Source organism: Lactuca serriola, chromosome 8 (assembly GCF_051521515.1).
Source record: "Lactuca serriola cultivar US96UC23 chromosome 8, Lser_US96UC23_V15, whole genome shotgun sequence".
Classification (NCBI taxonomy): domain Eukaryota; kingdom Viridiplantae; phylum Streptophyta; class Magnoliopsida; order Asterales; family Asteraceae; genus Lactuca; species Lactuca serriola.
This window is the reverse complement of record NC_136415.1, coordinates 236,894,031-236,907,303: the sequence shown is the minus strand read 5'-3', so window position 1 is coordinate 236,907,303 and position 13,273 is coordinate 236,894,031. Positions and strand designations below refer to the sequence as shown.

The 13,273-nt window shown below is 35.7% G+C and overlaps 1 protein-coding gene across 1 annotated transcript; it reads right to left on the bottom strand.

Moving 5' to 3' along the window:
• Window positions 1-353: 353 nt before the first annotated feature.
• LOC145067955 (uncharacterized) lies at window positions 354-3,599 on the bottom strand. The gene is made up of 4 exons (XM_079014975.1): window positions 2,666-3,599; window positions 691-1,033; window positions 517-634; window positions 354-467 (listed from the first exon to the last, which is right to left on the bottom strand). The coding sequence occupies exons 1-4, from the start codon at window positions 3,597-3,599 to the stop codon at window positions 354-356; spliced, it is 1,509 nt and encodes a 502-aa protein (XP_078871101.1).
• Between the last annotated feature and the right edge of the window lie 9,674 nt (window positions 3,600-13,273).

Below are 13,273 nucleotides of genomic sequence, written 5' to 3'. Positions count from 1 at the left end.
TGAAGCATTCAACTTTATATAATCAATATAGACCCCTCACCCATTTTCCACACGGGTTGGCACCAAATCTCCCTCGGAATTCTTGACAACTCTGACACCGGCTTTTTTCGGGACTACTAGAACGGGGCTCACCCATTTACTATCTGAGATAGGGTAGATCATACTTGCATCTAAAAGCTTCATGATTTCTTTCTTTACCACCTCCATCATAGGTGGATTCAATCTTCTTTTTGCCTCTTCAGTTGGTTTGAAGTCTTCCTCCATGAGTATCTTATACACACACAAGGAAGGACTCAACCCATTTATGTCAGCAATTGTCCACCCAATAGCTTTATTATACTTTTTCAGAAAAGTCACCAACTCATCTTCTTCTCCAATGGACAGCTTGTTGGAGATAATTTCTTCTCTTCTCCAAGGTATGCATACTTCAAATGATCTGGAAGAGTCTTCAATTCTAGCTTAGGTGCCTGCACAATGGAAGGAAGAATTTTTTGTGTTAGAAATGGGCAATTTCACATTGCAATTATTATACCTCATTTTCTTTCTTTCTTCCATGATCTCCACAATTTCCAGCAACTCTTCATCTAACTTGAAATTTTCTGCAATCTCTTTGACTGAATTGTTATCAAAATTCCTGCTCAAAACTAACTCCAACAAATCATGGTTAGTCAAAATTCCTGCTCAAAACACTTTTCAGTCAAAAGCTGGATTATATCAACAAAATTTATGCAATGAACATCACTTGGGAACCGCATTGCTTCATAGATATTAAAGTTGATGACCTCCCCATCGAATTCCATAGACAATGTATCATTATAGACATCAATCTTTGTTCTTGCAGTTTTTAAGAATGGTCTACCTAAAAGAATGGAACTCGAGGTTGGGTGGTCATCATCTCCCATATCAAGCACATAAAAATCTATAGGAAATACAAGCTCATTAACTTGCATTAAAACATCCTCTAATACACCTTTTGGGTGTACTATAGAACAATCTACAAGTTGGATGATCACCCCGATTTTTGGTAAAGTGCCTATGCCAATAGATTTTTAAATAGAATATGGTAAAACATTAATTGAAGCTCCTAAATCTAGCATAACACGGGGGACATAAAGGTTTCCTGATTTGCAAGGAACAATGAAAACACTTCTGTTCCTTGCACTTTGGGGGCATCCTTTTCTGCAAAACTGCAGAAACATTTTCACTTACTTTCACTGTCTCATTACCCCACAGCTTCTTCTTAGATGTGCAAAGTTCCTTAAGGAACTTAGAATATCAAGGTACCTGTTTGATAGCATCCAAAAGAGGGATGTTCACTTCAACTTTCCACAACATTGGCATGATTTCACTATCTTCTGTCTCTTTTTTGTTGTTGCTCAATCTTGTTGGAAAAAGGTGGTGGGGTGATCTTTGCTTCTTTCTCATTCGGCTTCTTTTTCCCCACCATTTTTCCTTCTTTTCATCCTTCTTTGGTAGTTCTTCTATCACCAACTCCTCTTCTTATTCTTCTTCGGACATCTTCGGGCCATCATATTTCTTTCCACTCCTCAAGCTAATTACACAAGCATTGTACTTTGGGTTCTTTTTAGTTTGAGGAGGTAACTTTCCTTGATTCTCCATTTTTCTCACCGATTAAGTAAGTTGTGCCATTTGGTGCTCAAGGTTCTTGATGCTTGCCTTGGTCTCTTGCTAAAAACTTTGAGTACTAGTGGCAAGGCTTTTGACTATGTCTTCTAAGGACATACTTGAGGACCCGGCTTGTTAAAGAGGAGGTTGTGGTTGCCTCGATTAGTAAGTTTGTTGTGGGAATGGAGGTCTTGCTTGGTAATGGGGTGGTGGTTTTTGTTGATAGCCAATGTTTTGATTGTTGTTCCTGATGGGTTTTGAGCATTCTAACACTTCCTAAGTGTACATGCAACCCTAATAACCTTGGATCTATGTTTGTCTAATTATCATGCTAAGTTGAATTCCAAGGCTATATTCCTATCTAGCATACATGGGGAACAATTTTAACTTGAATAATAGATAGAATAACGTACCTTGTTGTTGCTTGTGTTCCTTGAAACCTTGTGAGCCTAGCACCCCAAATGTGATGCCTCAAATGCTTCACACAACACCAAATGCTCTTGGAAAAACTTATGAGAGAACACACACTTCTTGAAATCGGCCAAGCCCTCTTGCTTTCTTAGTGTAGCCGATTTTGGTGGAGAATATGATTCTTATATAGTGTTGACACATCTAGGGTTACACCATGTAAACCCTAATGTGTCATGACTCTTCATTTCCACGACCCATGGGTTTGTAACTCCCATGGAGCATCCATGGAGCATCCTATGGGTAGAACCCAACTTGATAATCCATGGAGCCTCTTAGCCCACTATACAAGATATGGATGATTTACATAATCAACCCATATATTTAATTAGTTCTCTTTTGACCACTTAATTAATTCTAAATTAATTATTGATCAAACTAATCAAATATTATTATTAATATATTAGAACTTATAATATATTAATAATCTCCAAATGTTATTTCTCTCATTTAGTCTATCCAATTGCATGGTGCCATGCAACCCAAATGGACCATGCCGGGTCGGGTCAAGTACATACCAGAAATAGTTATGGACTTAGACACCTTATCCAACAGTTCCACCCTTGATTGCCTCGGGGCTGATCATAACTCCTTTGATTGTGCCCAAAATAGCCTCCCATAGCATTTGCTTCTTCATAGTCTTCTTCTTGCATTTGAGGACACATATCAGTCGGGTGTCCCACTTGAGTGCAAATGCCACAAGGGCGGGGTGTGGATTTCACACCTTTGTCCTTAGCAAGCATCATTATCACCTTAGTCAACTCGGATAGTTGAACTTCAATTTGAGGAGTGTGCACCTCTTTTACACCTTGGGGTGCATCTGTATAACAATCTTCATCTTGACTAGTATGCTTTGAATCCTCCGCCATGTTTTTTATGAGTTCTCGAATCTCAGTTGGGGTCTTATCGGTTAAAGATCCTCCACTTGAAGAATTAAGAAGTCTTATTTCCCAAGGAGTCATGCATTCAATGAAGTATTGGAGGATTTGATACTCACTAATACCGTGCTTTAGGCAACAAGCACAAAGCTTTTTGAACCTCTCCCAATATATATGAAAGGCTTCTCTCTTGTGTTGTTTGATCCCAATTATCTCTCTTCTTAGGGCTGAGGCTTTCATTTCTAGGATGTATTTTTCTAAGAAGAAGCGTGCAAGATCTACCCATGTATTGACCGTCCCCGGTGGGAGGTCATAAAGCCAATCTTTTGCTGATTCTTGTATTGCAAAGGGGAATGCCCTAAGCTTAATTTGGTCCTCCGTGACATTGTGTGGTTTCATGCTAACACACACAACATGGAACTCTGTGAGGAACTTGTGGGGATCTTTGTTTTCTAAGCCTCTAAAGCTTGGGAGTAAGTGGATGAGACCGGATTTCAATTCAAGCTTTGCAGCTGCTGGATAAGTGATGCAAAGAGGTTGATGAGTAACCTCTTGCCTCGCCCATTGGTGAAGGGTTTGCTCGGGTAGTGGGTTTAGAGGTGGATTCCCTCCATGGTTATCTCCCATGGTATGAGTAGGAATTGAGGTTTCTGTGGGTGTAGTGTTTGGGATGTTATGAGTAGGTGAAGAGAGTGGAGTGGTATTTGAGGGCGAGGATGGTTGAGATGACGATGAGGGGTTTTCGGTTTCAGTTTATGACACACTTGAGAGGGGTATATCCTCCCAAATGTTGATCACCGGAGGGGTAGATGATGAAGAATTTCCAGAAACTGGTTGCCTCTTAAAAAGCTTGGCTTGCTTACGTAGCTTCTTACCAGTCTTCTCTATCTTCGAGTCAATTGGAAGTGGTGTACCTGTACGAAAGGATCTAGGCATAAACAATTAGTAGCACCGTGTCCCCGGCAACGGCGCCAATTTGTTAGGCGTGTCAAACCCAACAAATAAAGGGGTACAACAGACTCCAAATACACTGCTTTAATGCATTAAAAAGTAGTACAACTCAAACATGGTCGAACCACAGAGACACGGGATAAAAGTCTATACCTCTTTGCGCAAGGTACTTTGGTCACAAAAGGGGATTTGTTTGCAAAAGTAAAATAATGAAAATAACAATCAACTTTGAAACATGCAGAAAATGAAATAGACTTGTAAACAAGTTGTAAAAGTGCTTCCATTTCTAGTTCTCAATGTCGTCATTTAACTTGATTATGACTTGATGTAATATATGATGTCTATTCTAAGTTTGTACTGAAAGATATTAGCACGCTCTAATACCTCTCGCTTGCCAAATTATCTAACCAAAACATGCTCTTTGACTAGACCTAGCTTTAGTAATTCAACCTAAACACGCTCTTAGATTGTATTGAAAAACTGCATTAACTTAATAGAACGATTAGGCGCCCTAAAAGTTAATTAATTGCACAAAAATTCAATTAATGAAAGTGGCCAATCAAACACAAATTAAATTTAAGGGTTCTAGTTTAAACAAAAACATAATCACTAGAACAGAGTCACAAATCAAACATCAAATCATATGCTTCAAGTCAAGCAATCAACATGTTTTGAACAAGAACTAGAAACTAGGGTTTCTTAGCCATACATGGCTAAGAACAAATCAAACATGAATAAATATGAAATTGAAATGTTTAATGCTTACTAAAATGAAATCAAAAGTGTTTGAAATGATTAGGTCTTCTCAAAAGCTCCAAGAATTCTCCCAAAATCTCCCAAGATCGCCCAAAACTGCTCCCTAAATCGTCTCTTTCAAAAAATGACGTCTCCTCCTGTTTCAATTAATGTTCACGTGCATGGCCATGCCTTTTGCCCATGTGTTTTTGGCATGGCCATTTGTCTTGACCATGTGTTTTTGACATGGCCCATGCTTTTTGCTAAAACACAAATAAGTCTTCACTGTTGGCACCATCTTTGGTCAAACTTCACCACGAATCATGTTGCTCAAATATGAGATGATAAAGGAAAAACATGACCCGTGTCGGTGCGACAAGAACCGCATTTCAAATGTAGTCCTTTGCTATGATGACAATGCACAATGACTCGGGTTCCATCTTCATGTTTTCTGCCATGTAATGACCGGTTCATCTTCTCCTCATGCTCCAAAGCTCCAAGAATCCAAGCTCCATGCATCCATGCATCCAAGCTCCAAGTTCCATGCTCCATAATGCCTGCAACATAAATCAAAAATGGTGAAGTACCAGGCATTCTTAATGAAATATGCAATTGCCCAAATAATTAACTAAATGCAAGAATTATGAAGTAGAATGCTATGAAATGACAGAAATAACATGCAAAATAGGTGCATAAAATGCACCTATCACTTTCCCTTTCTTTTACTTGTTTTTATTTTGTTTTGTTTTGTTGATTTTTCACTCTTCCTAGTTTCTTTTTGGATCTTGCTATGAAGACAGTGATGGCATAAGTGTGGGGTATTTTGATATGTGCATATCTACATATATATTTTACATGATATCTTAGTAATTTTAACCATTTTTATACTCATTATAGGATAAAAGATACTTAATCTATTATATGATGTGTTGTAAAAGTAAAAGACATGCTCGGGGATGAAAAGGAAGGAAGATGGAAGCTAGGAACTTGGATCAAGGCTAAAATGAAGAAAAGTCACATTACCACGACGAGACATTCGGAATCTCCCGATGAACTTTGAAGACTTGTTGATTAGGCGATAAACCCAAAGTCCACTTCGTGGTGGGACATACCATCATGTGGTGAACCGATTTCGAAAAAGTATAAATAGAAGGTAGATTTCTATAAAAACCTAACTTTCTGGGAGCTTTAGTCGACTTTTGAAGGACAGGAACGCTATTTGGAAGCTTAGAAGGGTAGCGATAGATTATAAGCTTGATTTTGAGAGATGTGAGGCAATACTTCTTATATTTACTTATTCTTATTGAGTTTGATATGCATTACAAGTTGAATTTCATTTTTACATGTTTGTTTGCTAAAGTTATGGGCTAAATACCCTAACTTTTGTTTGGACTAGATTACTTGATTATTTATGAGTTGATTCATGGATTGGATTATGCTAAGTTGATTATTTGTTATGTTAGCTTATTAATGAACCTCTCTATGTTTATGATAACTACTTTTTGTTTCTTCCTGAGTTTAAGGTTGCATGACCTATCATTCTTGATTAACTTGAATCTGATGATCTTGTGATTTGCAAAATTTAGGACTAGTGTTTTAGCTAAAAACCTAGGGTTAAATAGAAAAGTGGGTAAATTAATGTAAGAGCTAATATATGAACACCAATGATATATTAAATTGATTTAAGTAACCAAATAGATCAATCCATTATAAGTCTAACATAAGTCGAACTAAACACTAGTAAATTTGTTAGTTTATCTGCTTGATCACCGTATGAATGAACTTATTTGCTAAAGGATTAGGTTAGTGAACATTAATCTGGTCATCTTAGGAATCGGTAATCAATGAAGTATTAATCCATTGCATTTCAATTAAAGCAACCATAATATCAAGTATATTGAATCTAAACAAAAGAGTCTAATTTATCTTTATTAAAATAATCTTTTGTGTTTCTTGCTTTTAAGTTTTGCTTTGTGTTTCATTAGTTGATAATTAGTTCCTTTCTAAGTTTTAGCTTAGTTATTTAAGTTTCAAGTCTTCCAGAACTAGAGAAAAACCCCTTTTAATTGAATAGTAACTTAGGTAACTTTAGTAGAAAAAACTAGCTAGTAATTTTGTTACATGTGTTCGATACCGACTATTTGTGTTATTCTAATTTCGACTATGTACATTGCCTTAGGAGTAATAATTAGTTACATTAGTTGGTTTAAACTAGTGCATATTTATTCACATCTAGTACCTGAGCTGTCTCTATCCCGATAAAAGCAGACTCTTGATCTTATCTCAAGGCAACAATACCACAAGAATCCTCTTGTGCATTCCCTCACCACCATACTACCACCAAAAGACCCATCCATATAGCCCCATGTTGGGTCTACATACCAACTTTGCAAATCAAATGTCTGCTCTCTCTCTCTCTCTATCTCTCTCTCCTTCTCTACCTCTATCTCTCTCTCATATGAATACGGAAAGATGGAAGAACATAGCTTCGATGATAAATAGGACATTCTAATCCATCTATCAATCACTCAGCCTCCGATTGTAATCCTCGGGTCGATCATAACAGTTGCTTCTTTCTTATGTCTCGCGACTCAGCTGACACTACCTCTAGCATGGCCCTTGAGACCTCAAAATCAACTAACTCACCTAGGTCTGCACCATTCAAACCTAAATTAACATGGCCACTAAAGCCCAACAATCACCACTCTCATCCTCGGCCTGAACAACCATAACTAAAAGATTGACAGATACAGAAACATTGTCACAAATCATGGTATCAACCCTGCCATACTACCTTCCACACCTATCCATACTTTCCTCAAAAATCATCTCGAATCTTCTAAGTTACCTCCTCATAATGATACTACCAAAATCCACTAAACAATGCACCACACGTACTACAACACTTCCTATGCTATCCTAGGATACCTACCTAACCCTGCCATTCGCTGTCGAAAGACCCCCATTAGTGCCAGTTAACAACTTCATGAATACAATCACATACAACATAAATTAAATAATATTAGATTAAATGAATCAACTGTCACACCCTGTTAAAGCAGAAAAATGAAGGGTGACATGCTAAGGTCTCACAACACAAGGTAAATAGGATTACCAACCATAATCATTGAGCAATTTATGCTACATCATATTTGAAACAATATTACATTTTATTTCCCTAGTACAAAGTCTAATACATACCAAAAGTAACATCAAGTGCAAATTCTTGTTGATGTCTAATTTAGATCACTAACCATTCCCTAAAAAGCATGCAAAAACAAGGGTCAACTATAAAATAGTTAGTGAGTTCATAGGTTTGTAAAGATAGATCATTTCAGTATGAAAATATATATATTTTCAACAAAAAATCCAATTCAAAATAAGTGTTGAATGCCAAAGCACTCTGTTCACAACCAAGCCTAACGGTCGTTCTTGCCCCATTCCATCATGCCCATGGTTCCCATGATGTCAGCTCATAGAAATATCCATTCATGGTTCTGGGTGAGTGGGGGTTGTCTACCACAAATAGCGCTATCCATAAGATCGTTGACTTGAATATAAGTTAATAGGTTGTAGTTCGGTTCTCGTGGACTTAACATACCAAGTTCATAACAAGTTCATATCACAAATTTCATATCAAAAGTTCATATCATAAAGTTCATAGTACAAGTTCATAAAAGAGTATCGTTCCAAATTCATCAAGTTCATAAATCAATATCATTCCAAGTTCAGTAAGTTCATAAATCAAGGTTCAACAAGTCCACAAAATAAAGTTCAACAAGTTCATAAAACAAAGCTCTACAAGTTCATAAAATAGTATGGATAGCTCATAATATAGTAGCATGCTTTCTACCCCAAAACATGAAAATAGTAAAAAGGGGGCTATGAATACTCACTAGGGAGAGTTTGCGGTTCGAGCTCCGCGGTTCGGTGTTGTAGAGATTGATTTCTACTAGTGCCCTATGGAACAAATATTTTCTAGTGGGATACAATTCACTAAGCTATTATCTAAGACCTACCAATCCTACTAGTGGTGTCATAAAGTGCCCAAAGTTTGTTCGGTTCATTATTGGTAATATTGAATTCATGGTGCCTTGTATTAAAAAATCCATAAAGGAATGAAAATGAACTTCAAAAATTGTAAAAATTTATATTCTGGTTCTAACAAACGGTGTAAGTGTATAGAAATTTTATAGAGAATTTTGAAGGTAATTTGTTATTTGTTTTCAAATGAAGTCTAAATAATAAGAAATATTCAAAGTAAATTGTAAGAATTTGCAAAAATTTACAAATTAATTTGTACAGGTTCTAATAATGTTCCCAAAGCTGAGAAAAATAATTGTTTCTGTATTTGAGTAATAAGATCTGGTTTGTAAATTCATGCTCTAATTCAATGAAAATTTTGAATAAAATACCAAACAGTAGGAAAACTGTATGAAAATTTAGGTGGCATCCTTATTTCATACATAAATCAGTTCTATAGTTTTTTAGAGTTTTATCTCATCTGTAAGTATTTATTTTGAATATTTTGCCATTAAGTCCTTATTTTTGCAGAAAAATAAAGAATGTGTGCTAGCACTTGGTGTTTTACAGAACATCCCTCGAAACTATAAGCTTACATAAAACAATTTGGCTAAAAATTATTTTGGAGCTAAATGGGGGTATACAACCCCCATCAAGTTTAGAAATGTAGCACTAATCAGTGCATGAGTTCAAAATGTAGCTGAAAGTTCAACCATTTTTGTATAAAATTCTATAACGTGTTTGTTCATGAAATTTTAGTTCTTCTGAAATAAATGCGTCAAGTTCCTAAAACAATTTTCTCTAGATTTATTGTGGGGTTTAAGGCCTTTGATCATGTAATGAAATACTAGTGATCAAAAAAATGTTTTGTTTATGCAATTTTTTTGTAAAAATAGTCAAAAATCGAATTTTTAATGTTTTACAGTGAGACAACTTGGATTTGAACGTTAACATAGAGAAATACGTCTCAGAAAAAGATTATCATGATTTGGTCAAGAAATGAGTGAGATATGGTTGTTCAAATCCAAATAAATAATTCTGGCAGAATGCATGTTACCTTTGGTTTGATTAAAGTGCCCCTTTGGGTCATATGTTCACAAGAATAACATGCATACTCTTTTTGGTAGAAAATGAAGGATAACATAATACAGTTTATAGAGGAACAAGAAACTTTTAGGTTCATGCATCCAATCCATAGTTTTAGGGATATACAAAGCCCCAAAGTGGGTGTTTCATTCTTATGATAGAGAACTCCTTGGAACCACTGAATCTTAAACTAAGATTGCACCAAAAATCTAATTTCTAGCACATGAATGGAGTGAATAAGCATCCAAGATGCACTAAAAACAGTTTAAGTGGGTTTTGTTATGTAAGAACACAAAAGAATTGAAGAATATGTAAAACTTGAGTTTTGAAATCATATGAATATGAATGCTTCTTTTTACTATTAGCATAGGTTTGATCCTGGATTTTCACTATTGTAACACATGAAATGCGCTTTTGGTGAAAATCTACAAACACTAATATTAAGGAAAAGATTCTAGCCAAGGGAGGGGCATAGAATCTAAAAATAGAGAGAAAATAAGTCGAAACCGATACCAAAATGTAGAGAATGAAGGAGAGAGTGAAGTCTCTTACCTTGAATTCGATTTCTGAAGCTTCAAAAACACCCAAACATCTCATGATTTTCATGGGTTGAAGGCTGATTTTTTCAAAGAAAGAGTTGAGAGAAGTAGAGAGTGTTTTTAGAGAAAAGAAAGAGATAAAGTGAATTTATGTCTCTCTGGATAGACCATCTCTCGTCGTCTCTTTGGGGCTATATTTGTCCAAAATTCGCCACAAAACTCCAGATACGTGAGATAACTTGCGAAAAATGAAATGGGAAAATATCTCCAAGAGAAGTTGCTTCTAAGAATGGTTTTAGTCTCTCAAAGTGACATGCAAAATCTGACCTCGAGATTTTACATCATGGGAACAAGGAATAGAGAGTGAGTGAGTGAGTGAGGAGAGAGAGAGAGAGAGAGAGAGAGAGAGAGAGAGACTATGAACGAATTTTGGGAGAAGAGAAGGCATTAAAGAGGCTTTAAAAGTCTGATTTTGAATAAATATGGCCTCTTAATCATTTTCATAACAATCATCTTTAGTTTTAATAAATATTCCATGTATTTTTTATAAACATCCAAGAGTTCATTTTTTTGTTTTTTATTCAAATATTTCGTTTTTAGAAATAAGTTTATAAACTAGTATTCTCTTGAATTAAATTCTCAACATGATAACTTATGATTTGATTCTTATAAAATCAAATTTTTTGATATTTCAAATAAATGAATAAAGGTTCATAACATATGAATGTAGGATTAGACAATCCTTGAATTATACTTTTGGCTCACAATTCAAATTATGATATTGGATATTAATTCCAACTTCTAGTTAAATCAAATTGTAATTTAATTAAATTGAGTTTGATAAGTACTTAAACTAGTTAAGCTCGTCATTTGTTCCGATTAGTAAATTAGGGTATTTAACTTACCCTTGAATTATGATCTATTGAACGTGATTTCATGTTTACTTTTGAGATTGAACTTTGGCACTTTACAACCTAGTTGGAGTATTCACATGTCAATGTGGCAACTTAGTAAAAGCTAAGTTACACTACTTGTTTTGAGGGATCTATTAAGTTGTGATCTAGCTCAACTTGTTGCATCTAAAGCCAAGTTATGTGCACGCATGGAAGTGACAAGGTTCTAGATGAGTCCTAACATGAGTTTTGACGGTTCTCACAGTGACTCAACCCTACAAGTGTTGTACTCAAACAAGAGCTGTGAAACAGGGCCAAATTCACTCTAAGATTATTTAAATTTTTTAGCATGTGAGTTAACGTATTCATTTAGTAGTTAATTCACACCTGAATGGATCCTACTAATCATCAAGCAAGAAACATTCAACAAGAAAATCTCTATAGAAAATAAGGCGTCATAATTCAGTCAATTCTATCACACAATTCCTGAATATCCCTACCCTACAACTAGCATGAAGTTCTATCATAATCATCATAAGAAAATAACAATGTGGGTATCTTGGGGTACACTTTCTTGCTCCGGCTGATCGTACACATCTTATCCTTCTTTGGTTACCATTGAAAACAATTTTGAAAAAAAAAATTAAAAACAATTTCGAAAATAATTTTGAAAACTTTTACAGATCCTTAATTTGAGTCTAGCTTCACACGAATGTTCATCCAATTCTATCAAACTAGGGATTTGATACCAATTTGTAACATCCCAAAAATCAAGGTAAAATTTTTATTATTCAAAACCAATCCATTAACCATAAATGTTTACAGAACTTAGTTTCCAAAAGTCAAAATCACAAATCAGAGTATCCCAAAATGAAATCTCATAAAAATTGAAGGATGTGCACGATCAAGCCTTCGCCTTGTCCCGATCATATGAAGTACATGAAACATAAAAATTAAACTATAAAACGATGCTTAGTCAGTTCCCCCAAATACCATACACAACATAACATATACAAACACGTATGTTGGGTCCAATCATTCATCGGGCTAGAATACCCTCGAGTCCACAGTCATTGGGTTGGATTACCCATGAGCCCACATCATGAGTCTGGCTTGCCTTTCTGGCCCATAGCTCATGTATGGATTTCTCTCGAGCCCACAACATATTTTCGACTTGACTTTTTTGCCCACAAATTATGTTTGGCTTGCTCCCAGGTTTGTTGGCTTCTGCACAGAGAAGTATTGTCTCAACTTAACTGCATAATTTCGATATATGCAATAGATAAACATATAACCATCAACATATAATCATATAGATCTAATAGATCAGTACAACATAGCAGAGTACTATATACCAGGATACATAACCAAATAGACCGACATTGGTGCCATCGACCCACAAGTACAGTAAGGAACTCACCTCAAGGTCTGAAAGGATAGCAGAAAAGAACGTTGCTCCAAATGACAACTCTACATGTCACCTATACAGAAACAAATGACCTAAACTCAAACTACAACTCAAAATACCCAAAATGTCCCTAGGTCAAACCCCAAGTCAATGGTCAAAGTCAACAAGTCAAAAATTCAAGGGAAGGTCAAGTTGGTTAAGTACGCCCAGTACGTGCAATGTACATATTGGTACGTGCAGCGTACTCCGTCTGAATCCAAATCTTCATATTAAGAACTTATTCCTTAAAGACCTCTTGTCCAAACTCAGATCTAGACCCATACAATCATTCTAAGTCATAAAGTTTCCACCATTATGACTTTCCATAGTTAGACAATGTCCAAAACCTAAAACCCTAAATTAATAAACCATTAGGACATCATAAATCTTGCATGGAGGAGATATAAGGACAAAGATCAAATTTTTATGGTTCCTAACACCTAAAAGGTTTGAAAGGACAACACTTCTGGTTAGAGAAATCCATACTCATGAAAACCAATCTTACCGGACCAAATTGAACACAAACTAAAGGATAACAAGATCTAAGAAATTAACTCATCAAGATTCAAACTTTATCCCTCCAACGGATGCTTGAGGGTGAAACACTTCTGGATCCAAGATGCCTTA

Bases quoted from the DNA above. Each gene is read 5' to 3' on its own strand.
- LOC145067955 (XM_079014975.1), bottom strand. From the start codon at position 3,599: ATGGGAGATAACCATGGAGGGAATCCACCTCTAAACCCACTACCCGAG. The intron at 1,034-2,665 runs GCAATCAAGGGT...CTATTGGCATAG, and splicing joins GAGTTATGATCAGCCCCGAG to GCACTTTACCAAAAATCGGG. The intron at 468-516 runs GTGAAATTGCCC...TCCATTGTGCAG, and splicing joins TGAGGTATAATAATTGCAAT to GCACCTAAGCTAGAATTGAA.